Source organism: Schistocerca cancellata, chromosome 6, assembly GCF_023864275.1.
Source record: "Schistocerca cancellata isolate TAMUIC-IGC-003103 chromosome 6, iqSchCanc2.1, whole genome shotgun sequence".
NCBI classification, from domain to species: Eukaryota; Metazoa; Arthropoda; class Insecta; order Orthoptera; family Acrididae; genus Schistocerca; species Schistocerca cancellata.
Genome location: NC_064631.1, coordinates 499,645,674 through 499,667,880, shown reverse-complemented (window position 1 = coordinate 499,667,880; position 22,207 = coordinate 499,645,674). Strand labels below are relative to the sequence as shown.

Sequence of the window (22,207 nt, the reverse complement as noted above, 5' to 3'; positions counted from 1 at the left end):
CACCTCCCTGCCCCAAATCTCCTGACAATGCACCTGTTGACAGTCTAGTCCCTGCACACTCCACCAGACAGCATTCATCTCTCTCCCCAACTGTACAGCATCCCTTCCCCTTCCCCACATCCTCCAAATTGCTGCTTATATCCCAAGTGATGTTGCATTCTGGCCTGAGGCGCTGGAATTGGTGATCGTGTGTGCATGAGATGTGTTGGCTTGTGTGTGAATGATATGTGTTCCTTTCACTGATGAAGGCTATATGTACCTCACTCAGGTTTTACTGACAGGCTTTTGTAGATAACCATAGCTCACTTTCCAAAAGAAACATGACTTGCAGAAAATGATGGCCTAGCCTCATGAGGTGCTTTCTAGATTCAGACGATCTCCAATGCAAAGCTAGTGCTGGGCCAAAAAATGTGCCATTGGCAGAGTAGTTAGTGACGTCTTGGAGATGGAGCTGCAACGGCCATATTTTAGAAGTGGGAAGGTGTTTTGTCAAGTGACTGGTATTGTACCACCATATGTTGTCTTGGTATGGTTTTGTATGCTGGAAGTATCCACAATATTGAGCCAGTGTGTATGCATTTTTTGCTATTGGTGGTTACACAGTATTTAGTAAGAAATTGTAGCAGGACATAGGAAAATTAGTGGAGTTGGAGGTTACATATGTAGGAAAGCATATTGGAAAAGACATGGAGCTATGCGCATCTGGTCCATGTCAGCTGTGTACATTATAGATGGAGATCAGTGCACATCCTAGGAGATGAACAGCATCTGGACTTGTGGCAACAGCAACCCACCTTTGGCTTGTCTATGGCAGAGCCATTCACATGACGGTGGCATTCACTATGGCTGTGAATGAATAATTATGGTGAGCATAAGTAGCAGCATTGGTATGATAAGGCATTTCTTGGTCTGCACTCCCAAAACATCTGTGTGATCACTTGTCTCAAATACATCACTACTGTATTGAATATTTGAGCTTTTTGATTAACCACAGGTTTATGGTCACTGTTTTTGTTTGGAATTAATGAACTCTGAGATTCACATTCAGATTGACACATCAACTAGGAGGGCATACTTGTATCATTTAGTCAAGTAACTTTGTGAGCTGGTAGAAATCAACTAATTAAAATTTATATGTATAGAGTTTTTGAACCATTCTGCAGACTTCCATAATCTGTTTGATATGGATATACTGAAATATTATTTGTGTCAGACAGCTTCCATTCATATTAAAATATCCACCTTAGAATTTACAGCTAGCATCTTAAAAACCATGTTATCCATTAAAGAGGTGCATATTGAAATTTATAGCTTAGATCTTAGAGGCCTGGCCAGCTCACAATTAGTTTTCTGGGTCTGGATAACTTTCTACATGTAGGAGATTGCACATAAATTGGTGATCCTACCAGGATATGATTTTCTTTTAGATCTCTTGAGGCACAGTCAGAATCATTAATGTCAAGTTTTCTTAAAAAAATTATTCATTTCAGGCTATTGGTGTAACTGGACAAGAGAAAAACCATTGTACCGCACTAATTTATAGTACTTGCTGGCATGAATAATTATTAATTCATGTAATTTCTTTTCTCTAGGTTCATGTTCATGGTTTCATGGATTCTGCCCCACACCTGATAGTGTAATTTTCATTGCAAGACAGAGTTGTGGAATTTTTTGGAGTGTCTTATAGGTTCACATGTTGCATAAATACAGTTTATTGTTTGTGGGAAATCAGAAATTGTCGTCAGATTTTGTTTCTGTTTTCACTGTTTGAGGGGCCTCACACTTCTACAGGAGTGTTACTAGAATATTGTGTCGCAATATCTGATATTTCACATCAGGTTGGTTCTTGTGGCTGGGCTACCAGATCTAAGTCAGTTCAAAGGAAATTAACTTAGAACACAAAATCTATATCCCACAAATTGCACACAGTGCAATCTGATATGGCATAGCGTGCCATGTAATCAAGTAAAATGGGAGGATTGTGCAATGTGCCAATAGTACTGACACTGTGCGCAAGAATGCGAGAGCTATGCATGGCTATGCTAGAGGAAGAAGCAGTAAGGTAAGCAGTGAGAGTGGCATAGACAAAGCAGTAGATGATGATGACAGATTCATTAACTAGAAGAATTTAGAGAGTTTTACAGGTGAAAGATTTATTGGGAAAGATTTCTGTAGTACTTTATATTGTAGACACATGAGAGAATTTGTCTTCAAATTGATATGTTGTGAATAGGATGAAGATCAATATCAGAAGAGATTACCAATGAATTACAAACTGTGAAGAACAAATGGGGAATGGAAAAGGTTTGGCTCTAACAGATTCGTGGTCAGTCAAAAGAAACAAGGAGGATGAAATTTTGTGTCTTTTTTTCTCATTTTGTGACATGTTGATTTAAATAGCAAAAAGTTGGGTAATAACTTTCAAGGGCACCAAGGGTAGTGGATCTCTATTAACATATGCATTGTAGTTTGTAACATTAAACTGAGGGGTGAACATAACACCAAATGAATTCACGACCCTAATACTCAGTTCTGTCACTTGTGAAATCTGCATATATGAGGTGCGATACCATCTCCTGACAAAGGTAGACCCACAGGTGATACGACACATGCTACAGAGAGGTAAAGAGTGTTTTTGGCATAAACCATGATATGATGCAAATTACCAGTGGTTATGAAGGTCAGAAAATGTATGACAGGATAGATTTATCAGGACGAGGTGCTTACAAAGGGATATAGAAACAGGAGTAGTACTGGAGAAAGAGGATATTCTGCACAAGGAAGGATGTTGGAATGATCAAAGAATTAATTCTGGCAATACATAACAAATCATGTATCATGGATTGCACTGATCAAAGGCCACATGAGGAGCCAGTCCATCAAAGAGGAGATGACTGAGAGATGTAAAGGGATATAGAGCAGAAAAGAATTCACAACCGAGAGGAAGAGGAGAGCATAAAGTCAAACCAAGATGCGATAGATGTTACTATGGTAGGATTATGAGCAGCTTCACCAGACAAAACCAGTCAAACTTTAGAAGATGATGTGAATATCATAAAGTTTTTAGAGGGATCAAGGAAGGAAAATAAGGATATGAGAGACTGAATGAGGAAAGAAAATAAGGACAAGGCAGTGAAAACTATAAAACTAGGAAGCTGCAAAATCAGATTCAGGAAATGAAGGGGGAGATAAAATTAAATTGTCAAACTGTCAGAGGAAACAAAGAAAACTGCCCAGGATGCAAAAGATGGAGTCCAAGAAGCAAAAAGGATAATAACAGGGGCAGAGGAAGAGTGTAAGAGGATAGAAGAGATGATGGGGAGACACTATTAAAACTAGAGAATAGGATTAGCAATTTGTAGAAGTGACAAGAAGAGCAGGACAAGTTGTAGGAGCATAAGGATAATTTGAGAAAACTGTGAAGACAAAATTAGAAGAGGTGAAGAGGCTGTGCACCAAATACAGGACAAGAACTGTGAAACAATGGCAGAGGTGATCAGGAAGGCACAGGATGCACTGAATAGCACAGATACTGATACCTTGATGATATCTATGGAAGTACGTTTGAGTTATGGTTGTGGAGAACTGGAGGGAGAGCCATTCAAGTAGAGTGTACAGAAGCAGGCACATGGGAAGCAGGTACAGTTCAATCAGAAATGGAGAAGATTTGTGAAAAGGGGGAAAGGGTGAATAACAGCAATGGAACTGATTGCAGGACAACCATGAATAACCTTGTGCACCAAGTTGAGAAAGCAAAATAAATCTCTAATGCAGCAAGAGTTAGCCTAGTAAATGTTGACAAGCTGCTTCCATATGGAAATACAGAACACATGGGGAGAGAAAAGGAAACATACACGTTGCTGCATATGCTTAAAGAATTCAGAGATGATGGGACATCAATCCATCCATTAGCGTGGGTATGTCAATTTGATAACTGTTTCCCACCAAACCAGTCAGGACCTTGTAATTTTGATAATGCAATGATGCACTTAGACCAAGTAGCACTGAATAGACTGCTATCAGTAATCAGGAAGTGCTCATTATTATATGGCTTTCTGGGAGAAGTTTCTCAATATTTACAGGCCCCACGTGAAATATAATACACTCATATAATACACTGATGCTCATAAATTAAGGATAATTGCAGAATGTGCTGCCACACAATGTGGCACTAAACAAAACTGACACTAATAGCATAGGCACATAGGGAACACACACAACACAGATCTGTAAGTCCATGGTATTGGTGATAAGTTGTGAAAACAGTCCTGAAACACATGTGCTACAAGACACCACTGTTTCCTGCACATGTACCCTGACATCAGTATGGGATATGATCACCATGCAAACATACACAGGCCGCACAATGAGCTCGCATACTCTGGATTCTTGCACCAGTGCCTGTCAGAGCTCCTGAAGTGTCCTAGGGGTTTGAAGACGTGCAGCGATATGTTGACCGAGAGCATCCCAGACGTGCTCGATGGGGTTTGGGTCTGGAGAACAGGCAGGCCACTCCATTCGCCTGATATCTTTTGTTTCAAGGTACTCCTCCATGATGGCAGCTCAGTGGGGCTGTGTGTTACTATCCATCAGGAGGAAGGTGGGACCCACTGCACCCCTGAAAAGTCAGACATACTGGTGCAAAATGACGTCCCGATACAGCTGACTGTTATAGTTCCTCTGTCAAAGGTACGCAGGGATGTACATGCACCACTCATAATCCCACCCCAAACCATCAAAGCACGACCTCCATAAATGTCCCTTTCAAGGACATTAAGAGGTTGGTATCTGGTTTCTGGTTCACGCCAGATGAAAACCCAGTGAGAATCACTGTTCAGATTATACCTGGACTTGTCCATGAACATAACCTGGGAACATTGTTCCAATGACAATGTACTGCATTCTTGACACCAGGCTTTACGGGCTCTCCTGTGACCAGGGATAAGTGAACTGCACCTTGCAGGTCTGCGGGCAAATAAACCATGTCTGTTCAGTCATCTGTAGACTGTGTGTCTGGAGACAATTGTTCCAGTGGCTGCAGTAAGGCCTCGAGCAAGGCTACCTGCAGTACTCTGTGGCCGTCTGCAGGCACTGATGAGATATTGGTGTTCTTGTGGTGTTGTACATTGTGGACGTCCTGTACTGCAGTGACTGGACATGTTTCCTGTCTGCTGGAATCATTGCAATAATCTTGAGATCACACTTTGTGGTGCACAGAGGGCCCAAGCTACGACCTGCTGTGTTCGACCAGCCTCCAGTCACCCTAGTATTCTACCCCTCATAACATCATCAATATGTGTTCTTTGAGCCATTTTCAACACACAGTCACCAATAGCATGTCTGAAAACGTCTGCACACTTACTCGCTGCACTGTACTCTGACATGCACCAACACACCTCTGCGTATGTGGACTGCTGCCAGCACCACCGAGTGACGACTGCAGGTCAAATGCACCGCATGGTCGTACCCCGAGGTTATTTAAACCTGCAAACCGCCCACCAGAGCATTGTTTCACTATGTATCAACATTATCCTTAATTTATGAGCACGGGTGTATTATTAAAGTGGAAATGTTGATTGTGCAGGCAGCATGAGGGACAGAATTTGAAAATCCAGTCTGCTTACTCAGTGAACTGGAAAGAAAGAATTTATATCTTGACAAACTCTTCTCCATCACAGAAGTACTGTGGTTATGCGAGGTCAAGCTGCTTAATAAATTTTGTTGCGTGTTAATAGAGCAAAAGAAAGTAAATATTGACAGTGTTTTTGTACCCAACAACTTTTACCACATACCTGGCAAAATAACCCACACAATTATGCTAATCATAATCACAGTGGCCAGCAGTTTATTACCAGGTTATTGAAGGTAATGGCTATAGAAATTCCTAATATGGCAGAGTTTGGATGCAGATGACAGGGGCCATCTGGGGCAGACAAGAATCATGTAACGTGATAGGAAGGAGTGAGCGGAATATTGCTATGTGTTGAGAGTAGACTTTGTAAATAATTAAGAAGGATAAATGGTACTGTTTAGTAGAGTTTCTATCACATGCTGTTCTGTTTAGAAAGAGTAGGAGGAGTAGATTATTCATAGCCATGAGTATTTATATGTGATTATGTTGTGTGCAGGCAGTGTATGTTTTATTCTTCATTCCCAGGAATCTTTTCTTCTGTCATCTTGATCAATTGTAGCACAAATGTTCTTCATTAGAGTGTTGATAAGGAGGGAGTGCAGAGCTATGTTGGTTGACATGTGGGAATATTGAGATTCCAGTTCATGCTGATAGGAAGACTAAAATACTTGTTACAAATGAAATCTTTGTCTCACGTCAGATTTCTGTTGTGAGGGATAAGATACAGATACTGATGCTCAATTGGCATTTTGTATTCCTTAGTTGATATACTTGTCTAGTTGTCAACTGACTGTGTAGGGTTATGTGCTCCTTTATGCTGTCAATTCTGTCCAGAGTTATAGACAATGATTTTATAGGTAATATAAATGTGATGTAAAGCTATGCAGGAGGCAGGGAACCATTATTATAATAATAATCAGTAGTTCTGCATTCCAGTTGACTGGATTGCAATGGTAAAAGCCCTACATCAGGCAAGGAATGATGTTGCTGTTGATATGATGCATTTAAGAATTTATCCATTATCAGATCTCTCAGAACGATTGCTGCACTTAGATACAGTATTTCCAGTTGTATGTGAAACAAACATTTGCAGTCTGCAAATGTTTATCTCACATACAACCAGAAATGCTACATCTACATGCAGCAATTGCACCGGGACATCTGATGACAGGTAAATTCCAAAACATATGTGACCAGTAAAGTCATTCCTTGCCTGATGTTTGACTTTTACCATTGCAACCCACTCAGTGGCTGAAATGTGGCGAGGATGCCACACTAGCAGCAGGAGAGTGTCACTCCTTCAGGGTTTTATTTACAGGCTTGTGGATAACCATCATTTTTGCCATGTATGTTATAGTCTGCTTCATAGAATTTTATGAACTTGACTTAGCATCATTTCATCTACCTGACAGGGTTATGCTATTGCAGTACATGCTCCACCAACTGTATTTATTACTTAGCTGGGCCTAAACATCTGTGCAGATTTATTTTTTTGCAGGCGATTGAGCTAATATCTCTACAAATGTTATGTACCCATCTTACTCAGCAATTTTTCTCCTGGAAGAAAGAATTGTTAGTCTAACTAGGTTTACAGGAGAGCTTCTATGAAGTTTGAAAAGTAGAAGGGAGTCAGTGATGAAAGTAAAGCATAGAGGCCAGGTCATCAGTCATACCCAGGTAGCCCAACAAGTAAGAGCACTGTTTTGAAAAGAAAGGTTGTGAGTTTGAATCCTAATGTAGCATACAGTTTTAATTTGTCAGGAAATATAAAAATAGGCTCAAATGGCTCTGAGCACTATGGGACTCAACTGCTGTGGTCATAAGTCCCCTAGAACTTAGAACTACTTAAACCTAACTAACCTAAAGACATCACACACATCCATGCCCGAGGCAGGATTCGAACCTGCGACCGTAGCGGTCGCGCGGTTCCAGACTGGAGCGCCCAGAACCGCTCGGCCACTCCGGCTGGCTATAAAAATAGTGCAATCTTCACTTATAGAGTGAAAGATTCATTCTTGGACACTTTTGAAACATACTTTAAGGTAATAGGAAGATTATTTATAGAGGTCAAGAGCAAGAGTTGGTCCACTACTGACCCTAAGGGGTCATACATATATTGACTCTGTATTTTGAGATTAGTTTCATCGCAGTGAGACATTGCTTTCTGTTTGGAAGGTAATACTCCATTCATACAAGAATATGCCATAGACATTTGTGGTTCAATCAGAGGCTTTGGCAAGGTCACAGAATATACTGACAGGATAACAGTTCCTTGTTTAACTCTGCCAGGGTTTTGTTTGTGACATCTTCTATGGTGTACTGAGTGTAGAATCCAAAATGAGTAATCTGTCATTAGACTACATAACCACCACCACCACTACCACCAACACCAGCTTTATCATCATCATCATTAACAACAACAACATTGTCAACATCATCATAAGGGTTTCCTTCCACTGAAATGGGATGGAACTTTGTGAGCAATATGGCCCTACTGATTTCTGTCCTGGTATAGTCTTTCTTTCTCCGCTGCATCCCAAACTACTCGTTGTCTCTTCAGAGTGTCATTAACTTGGTTTTTCCCATCTCTTCCTAGGCCACCATGACATTTCCATCTCCAAATACTGACATGGTGTTTGAGTCAGGTACCTTCACTTCACATGATCTAACCACTTCAATCTCACAGCAGTCATTTGCTATTCTGTTTAAAACTTCTAGTTTGGCACTTGCATCATTTGATATGACTCTGCACAGATTATCAAAACTTTTCACACATTCCACCTTGTCTCCTTTCAGTATGATGTTACAATTTGGAGGTGTCCTACTTGTCTTCATTGCCACTGTCTTGCTTTTACTTACAACCAACCCTACTTTTTTTAAATTTTTTATTCCAATAATCCAGTCTTAATCCGGTCTCCACTGAACCTCCATTTCCATCTCACTCAAAATGGCAATATCATCAGCAAAAGCAAAAGCACTGAGACCTTCATTTTGTACTTCCTTGATTTCTTTCAAGATTTTGTCCTTAAGTGTAACGAAGAGTTACAGGGAAAGTGAATTGCCTTGCGGAACACAACTCTTTGTCTTAAACTATTTGGATCTTCCATCTCTTGCTTGTACATTGCTTTACAACTTCCATACAAGAAAGAATTCGTGCTTAATTCAGAACACAGCTGCTACCTGCACTTTGGTGAAAATGTAAATTAGTGTGAATCTATGACCTTTCAACTATCAAACAAAGTGTAAACCAAAAACAAATTGTCTGTCTCCAGCATCATTCTTATACTTCTACTCTTCCCAGCAATGAAGAATACTCTTTGGAACACTCATAATCACTTAATCATAAAGGGGCCTAACATTTTGTTGCAGTCATTTTATTCCACTGTTGTGGAGTTTTATTTTGTTTGTATTGCTAAACTATGATGTTCATTTTGGTACATAATATGATTTATATTTTTTGTAGTCCTTTTCACATCCTTAAAGTATACCTTTTAACTCTTATTTAAATATAACAATCTAGTTTATTATAAAACAGTAGTGTTGATTCTTGTAAGAGCAGCGTACTGAACACACAGAGGAAAAGGTAAAATGGATTGTTCCAGCTGATATTGTCTTCACATATGCAGACACATGATTCAACAGTGACTTTGTGATTGTGTTCGTAAACTCATTGTTTGAGGAGCATGTGCTCCAAATAAGTTTAGACAATGGGCAGTAGGTAGTGAATTCTGATTGCCCAAAATTGAAATGAGGTTTTTGTGTGTTTTTCAGAGTCCCTTGTACAACTATTAGCTCCATTCAGCTTCGAGCTTATAAAGACACCTTTGGCACTTGGGAACTGGAAATCTCTATATATAAAGTCCTAACTGACTGAGTGTCTGACTCCCGAGCTGCTAAGGATAGAAACTTGATATATGGAGAACATGAGGACTTTATACTGCAAGCATAATTTAAAAAGCAATATTTTGAAATTTAAATACTAAGCGAATGAAGTAGTGGATGAAGAGGTTTTTTTTTTTCTTTTTTTTTTTTTTTTTTTTTTTTTTTTGAAAAATATCGCTATTAGGGCGATTTTGAAGCTAGACCAATGAAAATTGGTATTTGGTTTCTCAGCCATAAATAAAGAAACACATATTTCAGAATTTTTGGAGATTTAACCCTATGGGGATGAAATAGTGGGTGAGAGCTTTTTTTGAAAATATATTATTATTAAAGAACTACTAAAATATTTTTAAAGCTAGATCAATGAACATTGGCAGCTGACTTCTCAGCTACAAATAAAAAATATGTTTTTTCAGTGTCTTTGGGGAGTGAATCCCTAAGGGGTGGAAAAGGGGATGAGTTTTGTAAGAAAATACTTTATTATGAAAGCATTTTTAAAGCTAAATCTATGAAAATTTTTATTTGGCTTCTCAGTTAGAAATTTAAAAAAATATGTTTTTGGAAATTCACCCCTATTGGGTGAAAAAGAGGATGAAAGTTTCTATGGAAATATTTCAATTGTGCAAGCATTTTTGAAGCTAAATCTGTGAAAATCAGTATTTGGCTTCTCTGTTAGATATAAAACATATGCATGTTTCTGTTTTTTGAAATTTAACCCCTTAGGGGGTGAAATAGGTGGTGAAACATTGTACGAAAATATGTCATTGTGAAAACATTTTTAAAGCTAAATCCTTGAAAACTGGTGTTTGACTTCTTGGTTAGAGTTAAAAAAAGAAGTGTTCCACTCTGTTTTTTACGTTTTCTTTGAAATGCAACCCCTAAGGGATTGAATAGGGTCAGATTGATTCACTGACTCATCGTCACGCAGCCCAAAATGCTAAGGATAGAAACCTGAAGTTTGAAGAGGATGTGGATCTTAGAGCCTAGGCATCATTTTATAATACATTGTCAGAAATTCCACTCCTAAGAGGGTGAAATAGGTGATGAAAGGCTTTTTGAAAGTATGTCACTATTAAGGGAATTTTGAAGCTAGAAATATGAAATATGAAGGAAAGTTGCTATCACCATATAGCGAAGATGACGAGTCACAATAGACACAAAAAAAGATTTACACAATCATAGCTTTCAGTCATTAAGGCCTTTGTTAGCAGTAGACACACACACACACACACACACACACACACACACACACACACACACACGTACACGCAAGCGCAACTTGCACACACGTCTACACTCAATGTGTAGTTTCCTCTCTCTGAGACTGCAGACGTGTGTGGAAATTGTGCTTTTTCCAAGTTTGAAATATGGTATTTGGTTTCTCGGTCAGAAAATAAAAAATACATTTTCAGCATTCTTGGAAATTCAGCCACCAAGGGAGTAAAATAATTGCGTGAAAGTTTTTTTGAAAATAAATAATTACGAAAGAACCCCTAATGGGTTTTTAAGGCTACACCTATGAAAACAGGTATTTGACTTCTTGGTTAGAAATAAAAAAAAAGATATATGTATTTCAGCGTTCCTAGAAATTCGAACACTAAGTGAGTGCAGTAGGGGATGCAAATTTTTAAGAAAATATTTTGTTACATTAAAAATTTTTTAAAGCTAAATATATGAAAATTGGTATTTCAGTTCTCAGTTAGATATAAAGAAATGTTTGTTAGAGGATGAAAGTTATGGAACTATCTCCACAAGAATGTAAAAGGCATGATTAACAAAAACTTTGGCCTCCAGCTTCTTTGCTCAGAAGTACATTTAAAAAAAATCTACTCTTATATGGCCTTAATTAAAGTGAAAGCTTAGATGATGTTGGAATTTGTGAACAACATAAACATTCAATTAAATAAAAACAAAAAAATCTCTGCAGGCCATACAGTCTATGCAAGTGAAGCACCCGGTACTAAGTTAGTGTAAGTGTAATTTATTGATTAGAAAGCAGTATTCTCATCAGTAGATGTATGTCTGAAACTGAAAGCTTTTTAATTTTATGTGATCAGAAATGGTCTGAAAATCTTGTAAGGGTGTTGCATGGTAAATTGTGCTGCAAAATTACTGTTAAGAAAAAATTGGATACTTTTGCATTTCTGAGTTGCTTAGTGTTGAAGTTAGCCAGTCAGACCATTGCACAAATTTAAGCAGCCTGTCAGAAATGGTGCTGCTAAATGTGTTCTTCATTTTGTTTCCTAAAACTAAGCAAGAGAATGATACAACAATTGGACAAGGGGCAGTAGTAAGGATCAAACCCAAGCCAGAGGCTAAGCTATCATTTCTGCTATGAGGAAAAACTGACACTAACTGTATCTGACTGACCACTTGAATTTGTGTGCACAATGGCCTGATTGAATAATTTCAATGCTAATTAACTTGGAAATGATGCAAGTATTGAATTTTTTCTTAATAATTATTTCTTAGCAAAAGCTACTCTGCAACACCGTTATAAGTTTTTCACACTGTTTTTGACCACTCTGTGTTACACACCTACTTGCTACTCCCAAAAAATTTTAAACATCAATTGCAATTAGAACATGTGTGACTTGTAAATATTTCTTTTAGGTGATTTTTTCCTAAATAATACAACTACTTTCTTTGCTTTAAAATATGAACATTGTTTTACAGAGCAAGGAAACTTGTTCACATTATCAAAAATACCTTCAACATCTAACAAATTTTATTTGGAACAAGCAAATTTTGTGTACATATTTACATTTAACAAGATTACAATAAATAACTGTTGATAAATTATTTATATTCAGTAGGTAACCCGTTTCGATAATAGTTAACAACAGTCCATCATTGATATTTAGCTAGTTTACAACTATTAAGGGCATAAAATACTGGTACTCAAAAATTACATCTCTTAAAAATCTTGGTAAAATGAGCTATTGCTCATGGAACTGAGCAATAACAGTCTCTTAGACTCGGCTATGAAGCTGGAGTACTAGCTTCTGAGCAGACAGGACTGGACTTTCATACGGTGGCGTGCACATCGAGAACAGTTGCCTCAGGAGTCTCTGTTATCGCCAACTCCAGGTATCCTTCCAGCGTGTAATTAAACAGCGTGAAGTCATACCTATCAGAAAAGAAATAAAACATTAAAATAGCATTGCAATGTTTCTGCCTTCACAAATGTCAACTGTTTGGGGAATCAGTACTCATTATGTATAGTAAGCATAAAAATCTATGTATAAAAGAGAGAAATTGGAAAATAAAACAAATGTCAGTAATATGTAAAGTGAAGGAAGAGCAACCACTGACCTACAGCTGACTGATGTGTGGTGCATAGAAGTAGCAACAGAAAACAGTATTCACACCAGCTTTCGAGCAATGAGGCTGCAAGGGAGAGACTTTTTGACATGGAATGGGTGATGGCTGTCAAGTGGTTGGTGCCTTGATATGAACAGGCATATGAATGGAACCACCTAAGAGGTGGAAATCAATGTCTAGGAAGGTTGTTCATTGAGCTGAGGAGGACAAGTTGAACCAGATTTAGGAGTAGGTGTTGAGGTTGGGAAGGAAAGAGCAAGGGTTGTCCCTGCCATGAATGCAGATTGTAAAAATTTCATCAATGAATTTGAGACAGGTGAGGGGTTTTATTTGTTGACTGGATTGTTGAAGGATTTCTCCAGATGACTTACAAAGAAGCTGACATATGATGGTGTCATTTTTTAATTTTTTTTATGGATTTGGCCTTCAAAAGTGAAGTAATTGTGGGTCAGCATGTAGTTGGGAGGGAGGATTAGAAAATGGTTGGTAGGTTTGGTATCAGGAGGATCTTGGGGAAGGTAGTGTTCCACAGCCACAAGGCCATGTGCATATGGGATTTTGGTGTCTAAGGATGCTGTATCCACAGTCTGGTAGTAATGGGACCAGTCAACTGGATGTACTAGTGATATTTCTGAACCAGTGGAAAAACTTGATAGTGGCAGAAAAAAAAAAAAAATAAAAATAAAGATTTTTCAAAAATTTGTTCATTTTGTAGCACACGTGTATAGTTCAAGGAAATATGAAACATGTTATTTGGTCTTAAGTGCGTCAAATTGCAGTGCCATGCCTCTTCACACAGCTTTCTTTTATTGCATGTCACAGTATTTTGCTCTGTGGAATTCAGTCGTGCATACTTTGTAATGGATGCCATCAAACCTATATTCAGGATAGTGGAAATTAAAATGCCCTGTGGTGCCTTTCCTGCTCTCAGCTGGCTGATTTGACACCCTACCCCCTTAAAAAATCTCACAATTGATACTGAGTGTGATTATTTGTAACCAGGAGAATAAGAACTATTCAGAAAATTTGCACTCTTCATTGCCTCTTAGCTAATAACTTTCTCTTTTGTGTGATATAAAATTAAATATAGGAAACATATAACCAGTAAAGACAAGAGACAAGCAAAGCAGTATACATTTCTTCAATCCTTTTTTTTCTCTTTAATCTTGCTACAGCTTTACACGGCATGCTTTCCATTCTGCAAATGAATCTATTACCTCATCAAAGTTTGATAAACATTTTGCTACATGAAAAATCAAAATGTCATTGGATTTCTTGATTTGATTACATTTATTTTGTTACTGCTAGATAAAATGAAATAGGCCTTTCTAATATTGCAGCACTTGTAACACATGTCAAAAGCAAGACTATTTTGGTGCAAATAGCCATTTTATCTACCTCATTTACATAAATAATGTGACAGAATATAATTCACAAAGTACCATTATCAAACGCCTATTAAGCCTGCTACAAGAAAAAAGTTTTATGCTTTGAAATAGTTTTGTGTTAGGATACAGTTTCACATTTCAGTTTTGTGCTTCAGATTCTCAAGAGTAAGATCAAAAAGTAGTAGTACGGAATTTTTATATGAATTTGGGATCATCATATTCTTCCATATAATTTGTATAATGTCATCATTTCTTCTCCTTCCTCATTCTAGCAAAAAATCTTCTCATCACTGATTCTGTCAAAACTTATTCTCCAGTTAACTTCAATAATCATGCCAGAATCACCAGTTTAGTTTTCCCACATTTATTCTCCAGATGGGTGTTATTACATATTGATAAAACAGTTCTGTGCTATTCCTAGAATAGAACTTAAAGTAGCTGCTAACTGGGGACTGTACAACTGGTAGTTTATTACCTGTTAGTTGTTTATTTACACTCAGGTAGTCTGAATCTACAGATTTTGCTAATAATTATAACAATGCTGATCATTCACATACCCAGTCAACCACACAAACAAACAGTGATTAACATTCAGGTTTACTCAGCTCATCTCTTATGGCCCTTCCATTTTGTCTGCGGCAAAGATTTGGATTGCTAGATTCCCCTGGCAGAGACATCACATACACTATGCACATATTAAAAAATCAACTTATGATTCATTCACAAATCAACTTAGAATCTGTTCAAAAATGTTCAAAAACCAACATGATGCACTTCAAAATCATGTGAATAATCAATAGACTAACATGCTGTAGCGGTTCCACCTGCTTTATTTACCTTCATTTGTTGTCCTCAGTGTTGATGTACTGGCTGAGGGGTTGGTTGGTTGGGTTGTTTGGGGAAGGAGACCAGACAGCGAGGTCATCAGTCTCATCGGATTAGGGAAGGATGGGAAAGGAAGTCGGCCGTGCCCTTTCAGAGGAACCATCCCGGCAGTAGCCTGGAGTGATTTAGGGAAATCACAGAAAACCTAAATTAGGATGGCCGGATGCGGGATTGAACTGTCGTCCTCCTGAATGCGAGTCCAGTGTCTAACCACTGTGCCACCTTGCTCGGTGTACTGGCTGAAATATGGGGTTGTAATTTGGACACTGTCTACTATAAAGAATGTAGCCGACAGATGCACAGTTGTGCTTCACAGTACTTTAAATTCATTTTTTCACAACCCCCCATATACACTTTTATATGTGTATGGCCAGTGCACTATTGTTTAAACTTTCCATAAGCCTCATTAATAGTTTGCATGCAAACCTCCACATACTGCTACAATAGTTTACTGTTGAACATCTACGAGCAGTAAAATCTAACCACAAATTTCATAGTTCTTGAAGAATAATCAGGTATGCATGGAAACAGACAATGTCACTGTTTTAACATATGGCCTGATTGTTTAACACTTATTACACAGTTAAGTTGAAGCATTGTTGTTGTTCTAACCAGTACAGGTTACTCGTCAGAAACTCAGCCATGGACTGACTGTCTCGTGACCAAAAATCAGGCCCTTATATATCCTCACAATAATAGGTACTGAAACTACACATTGTTCAAAGTGAAATTTACAGACACTACAATTGAAGCTTCACTCATTAAATTAACTGAATAAATCAAAAATTGGTTTGTTTTAACAATTTCTTCTCTCACAAGAGTTAGGCCAAATTATTTGTTTAAATCATGAAATTTAGAAATATAGTTATGGAAACAATACTTTTGACAAAACTGTTAATTAATTTGAATTAATGAAGGGCTGGCTTTGCTAACATGTTCTCGAATAGAATCAAATCGATACTTAAAGATTACTAGTATTTGTTCCTCCAAATGTTTGTAATTAGTAAAGAATTTATATTTGTTTACATGTTAATAATAGAATTTAAGTTACGAAACAATTACTGATTTCACCCTGTAATGAAAGATATTAACTAGGAATAGCCAAAATAAATTAGAAAATAAAACTAATTACAAAATTATATCTGGTGTTATATTCTTTAAATCTGAGGGCCAATCTTTCTTTATTATGAAAGTGCAGATTATATTCACTTATGCTAATGGTAAATAGTTAAAAGCAACAAAATGAATTTAAGGAGGTAGCTGGCAAAACAAGAGGGGAATTAAAAAAACCCCAGCTTGCTTCATCACAATGCACTGCATAGTAGACACTTTGTGAAGCAAGGTTTTGTTCTTGAAGAATACGAATTTGGCGCCCTCTGAAATTACCGCCAAGGGCACACACCCTGGGGAGGGGTTTAGGAGAGGAAGGTGAGGCCAGGTTAGAAGTGAGGAATTCCTGAAAGGCTACAAGCAGATGACTGGGTGCATGAGGAGGAAGATCATGGTAGGAAGGGGGCTAGAACTGTTTTAAACAAGGTTCTGTGTGGGGTTTTAGTTAGCTGTTGTCAGTGTTGTGTGTCATGAAGAAATGTTTCCACCATGGAAAATGGGTATAGGAGAGAAGGTCCTTTACGAGTCTGGCATGGCTAAAGTTAGGGTTTGAGCTAATGGGTATAAGTAAGAAGTATGGGATTTTGATATCTGTATCTGCTAACTGGGAACATATCAGTCATGCTTTACTACTTTCCACAAAGTGTGGTAGTTCATGTGTTAAGTAGTAATTGATAAATGCCTGCTAGACCTATAAATATTATTCCTTATTATGTCGAATGCTTGCAGTTGTTATGTATTATGAGTTTCATTGTAATTAATAGTGCAGAATTTGAAAGTTTCAGTAGCAGTTTCAGTACTAATGTTTGAACTGTATTAATTCTATACCAACTACTTTTTGAAATGATGGTTATACACTCATGAAATTTCTAGAATAAATTTATTCTTGATAATGATGACAGAGCTTCAAGGTTGTGGACTAATTTATCTGAAGAAAGACAGCAACCAACTACTTTATTCTTAAACGTTATAAAGGATTAATGACTGCTGGTGGAGGGTTATTTAAAACCCAATATTGAAGCTCAAGCCTTTTGTAATGTGCAAACTTCCTTTGGCAGAACTTATGTTTCAAGGTCAGAGAGAAAGGATCAAATCTCAGTGGTGAGGAGGGTTTCATCAGAAGTCTTCCATCCTCCGTTATATGTGGGATTGGATTCTTCATATATTTGCCTGGACACATTGCATTGTGCAAATCAGAGGAAATCCATTACAGAATTCTATATGTTCACAACTGAACAACTACCTTGTTAGGTAGTCCCTCCTAGTTAACAAAAACTTGGCACTTATTGTGGTATATCTTTTTTGTGTATTTATTTGTTTTGAGTGTTTCAGTTTAGTGCTATGCATGTGATTTTTATGACTAGGTACCTACAAATGACACTTTTTCTTATCATTCTGAATTTTTATAGATATTTTGTTCCTAGTTCCTTAAAACAATGAAAATTGAAACAATTTTATCTTACCTGTATATGTTATATAGCAGAAGAATTTGTGCCTTTGTTAATTGAGAAAAGTAAGCATCTTCAACCTCTGTAGTAGTTCGTCCTTTTGCTTGATTTTTCTTTTGTGGCTGTATGACATCCTGAAGATTAGCTAGGTGAATGAGGAAGTTCTGGTCCTCCTGTAATACAATTGATTACAGACTTTAATGAAACTGAATTTTATCAAATAATGATGATTTTTATTGTGCAGTTGATGGGGATGAATGTTTATGTAACTACCAAGATTTGCTTGTGCTGAGTGCCTTCTATGCATGTGTCCAGAAAACATGTTCTTGTTCCTAGCAGAAATGTAGAAGGATAAGTAAACATTAGGAGAGCAATGACCAGCATTTCAGCCATTCTCCATATTTTCATTGCACTGGTATGTTACTTGTGGTTTTGTTCTGCAGCTTTTCAACTTATTTACATGAAGTATTGTGGACAATTATTAATTCCAGATGTAAGATAGACTTTGGACTCTCTTCATCTACTCTATACAAAAATACAGTTTCCTTATTATTGTTCTCAACTGCTGATTGGTAAAAAATGTTATGAAAATAAATGTTTTATTTGTACTGACCTAGATATCAACTGTGCTTGAACATTACACTAGCAATCTCTGCATGTATGTTCTGTATAAAGTGGTTGTCATTGTAGTCATGACAACAAATGTTTGTCAACCAGAGGAGAAGTGTTTATTCAGTGCTATGTACAATCAAAAAGTGTAGTCAGAACTGTGATAAAATGAAGTAGGAAAATAATAACTATCTACCTGTCAGCACTACATCAATATTATTCAAAATTTTTCAAATTGTTTATTTACAAAATATAAAAATCGAGTCTAGTAACTGCAAGTGAAAATATTACTGCCAGGTGTTGAAAATCTTTTACATTTGTTTTTTCAATTTCTTAAGATTACTACTTCTTTAAGAAATAAATAAATAAATAAATTTTGAAATGTTCAATAATTAGAATAGAAGAGCTTGTAACACAATACCTCAAGGGTTTCAAATTTTGCAATGACATCAAATGGCACTTGGCATGGTGTACAGAACTCTGTTATAGGAGTCCAGTGCATGTCGAACTGACTTCCTTTCCGATATTCATCCACAAGAAACTGCACAAATTCTGAAAATGTCGGCCACCGTGGGTTCTTTGGGTTAGTTTTCTTCTGCGTACCAACAATCTGGAAGAATAAAAATGTTCATAGATATTTCAATTGTATTTTTATCATAAAAATTAAAAACTGTTATTCTCCTCATCACCAGCAAAAAACGTCACACTCTATTTTGATTCCCAGGCAAAAGGTATGCCTAAATGATTTTGCATCACATCATATGTTTAAAGTATTGTACATTTTATTATCAGAGTATCTGGAATAGTAGATAAGTGTTAGCATCACTTATTTCTTTGTGTATGCAGATACATGGAAAATTTTACATTGTTAAGGGGAATGAAGCCTCAGATACACATAAACACTTCTTAGTAAATTGAAGTCTTGCTGTTTCTTAATACAACATTTTTTCCTGTAAGAATAATGCATGCACTAATGCATGTACTAATACAGGATGAGCTAGTGGAAATTAAAAAGGGGAAAGATCTTGTAGTGAAGACATAGGAAGAAATTTCTTACAAATTCTTATGTTTTTTAACAATGAACTGAACTATACTTTTCTTCAACACTATAATAATTTACTAGAATCAGAAATTTTTACTGTGTTGAATAGTACACAATTTGAAAAATCAAAATAATGTTCTAGGCTGGCACTAATGTGGATACCTGCTGTTCATTTGGCACATCAGCCAGTACCTCTCAAATGCAAAGTTGAGAAATTTTATAGCTCTCATGAGTAGCTGACCAAACAAGAAAACCTGAGCAAATTAATTCATTGTGGCTCAGTGGCAACATTCTGCTGCTCCTGCTCTGAGTACCTGGGTGGGAGTGCTGCCACTGGAGAAATACTAACCAGCTAGCTCACATATAAACTCTTGAAATCAGATCCTCTTCCTCAGATGCTCATTATATTAATGAGTATCGAGGTGCTTCAGTATGCTGGTGAAGCAGTGTGTGCCAGCTGATGGCTACAAGACAGAGATCAGTTGCGGGCAAGATGATGCAGCCATCTGCCATCCACAGGCTTTGTGCCAGTAGCTGCAGGCTTCCGCTTGAGATGAGCTTTGTGTGCAGTCATCTTGGTGCCTCCGCTCCACTTGGTCACCTGCTGGGTAGCATCCATCTGTTGCTGGTCACCTCCCTGGTGGGTTGTGAGTTCAAGTCTAGGCCAGCTTGCTACCCAACTACACTGTCACTCTCACCTGGCCTGCATGAGCCTACATTGTTGCTGATTATCACTGAGGCATGCACATGACACAATCTTTGGTTATAATGGGCATCACAGTTTAAACACTGTCTATTCATGTGTGTTGCCATTGGAACCACAGAGCACCGGAACCACCAGCAGCGACTGCCGTCATCCAGCACTGACAGTGTGGCACTTTTGTCGGGCTTCCTCAGCTTCACGGATGTCAGCAGCTACGGCTGCCCGCATGCATTGCCTGCTGAGTGGGTGAAATGCTGACACTGACATGCCACTCGCTCATGGCCACCTATGTCACCGAGGCCAATAACCTACTCTGTGACTATGGCTCCATCCTTGTAATTAACATGAATAAAGAATTAATATAACCAGGGATGTTTTACTGACGGTTTGCTTACAATTCCAGTCACCTCCGCAACTGAAGTCCATGTCTAAACTATTTGGAGATGGTGCTTCATTCTGATTTGCCATCAGCCAGTTTATCTGTCATCATAGGGGTTACATCCTGACTCCTATGTATTAGTGTCAACTAAATCTGAACAGCCATTTGTCAAGAGGACAGTCCCATTGCAGCATCAGTTTCAGTTCTTCCTGACGTCTTTTGTTCCTGTGCACAAACACAGCAGGGTGAATTGACTGATATACAAGTATGAGAATGCTGGTTTTGAGTGCAGAAGGGTAACAGTAGAGAAGACTGTTTATGGACAGTGAGATGCAAGCAGTGTAATCTGTCAGGCCATGAGATGCCTTGGCTCAGTCAATAATTGTGACATGTAGTAGGTGCCAATGCTATGGGCATGAGGTACGTTGGTATTCATTGTTGAGATGGCTGATGATGTGATGGAAGAATTGAGTGCATTTCCTGTTGTTATGTTTGGGTGCCTGTAGTGGCTTTCCACATTCTCTTGTGTGTTCTTTGTGGTATTGTGTTTCTTGGCGGGTAAAGCTTTCACAGATGTCAGGGTCACAAACACAAGTGATGATGACTCAGGAAGTGATTGAATCTTTTGCTGAAATAGGTAGCTGAGTCAAGTAGAACAATGCTGCTTTGCAAAAATGAGCAGATACTTTGATGACAGATAACATGTTTATGCAAAAAAAGATAGAGGAAGTAGAGCAAACAAAAGATTGATCAAGTGTATTCACACCTTTATTGGATTTGACTGTTGCTATTCTGTTTACATTTTTTTTGGGCAAGGCAATTGAGAATGTGTCAACCTTCATAGATGATTTGGGAGTTGCTGCAGCTCTGGGCAACTGGAAAGATGAAGTATGGTTATAGAAGGCCAAATTACACTTAGTGGAAGAGGCAAAAACATACTTAATGTACCCTGAAGTGTTGAATAAAATACATACATTTGAGCAACTTAAGAATGGGCTTACTAGGTACTACTGGAATCAGAACAGTACCAAATTCTTCCTGAAGCACTCAGTGGAGTATCCCAAAAGCTGAATGAACTGGTTGGAACGTTTCTGGATAGGATTAGGAAAATAAGTTTGCAAATTCATAGGTTAGCAGGAAATGAGAAGGCTACATTATCCTGCAGGAGGCTTCCAGGGCATTAGATGTTTTTTTTGTGGGACTTACACCAGCTATGTCGAGGAAAGTACAGATGGAAGACTCAAAGGATTTGGCTGCTGCAATAACAATGTGAGTGCAGGAGAAGTGAAGCATTTTTTTCCATGGAGGTAAAATTTATAGATTTGGCCATGTGGTCTACATGCGGAAGCAATGCCGCCTCAATACTCGAGTGCAGAGTGGTAGGACACTGCGTTTTGAGATGTAGGAACAGCAAACAGAATAGATGTGGGCATCATAGGGGGCCTTAAACATTAATGGGGGCTGCAGAACTGCCAGATGGCTTTCCCATTAAAATTAAATGTTGTGGAGACATATGCATAGAGGGTGGCATAGCTGGTGTAATAAATGGAACAGAATCAAAGTTTTTTGGACATGAGGGCTCACATTTGGTGGCAACTCTCAACCTCTTGGCTAAGAAAGACTGAATTCTCTGTGTTAAGGTTCAACATTGCTCAGGTTTCATTTGGGAGTGAAGCATTTTCAAGAAAATGTGTAAGTGTTGTCCCATGTAGATGAAGGTTATTGCACAATCCTGAGGTCAGATTTCTTAAATAAATGTCATACAAAAACTGATCTTTCATAGCAGACTGTCAAACTCTGTGCAA

The 22,207-nt window shown here is 37.9% G+C and overlaps 1 protein-coding gene across 2 annotated transcripts in view; it reads right to left on the bottom strand.

The window, feature by feature from the left end:
* Nucleotides 1-12,224: 12,224 nt before the first annotated feature.
* Nucleotides 12,225-22,207, bottom strand: part of LOC126190854 (carbohydrate sulfotransferase 11-like) — a 362,774-nt gene continuing 352,791 nt past the window's right edge. For both annotated transcript variants that reach the window (XM_049931443.1, XM_049931444.1), the window contains 3 exons: nucleotides 18,700-18,888; nucleotides 17,685-17,842; nucleotides 12,225-12,644 (listed from right to left, as the gene is read on the bottom strand). In XM_049931443.1, coding sequence (XP_049787400.1) covers nucleotides 12,542-12,644; nucleotides 17,685-17,842; nucleotides 18,700-18,888 — 450 coding nt within the window. In that variant the 3' untranslated portion in view covers nucleotides 12,225-12,541. The remainder of the gene's footprint in view (nucleotides 12,645-17,684; nucleotides 17,843-18,699; nucleotides 18,889-22,207) is intronic.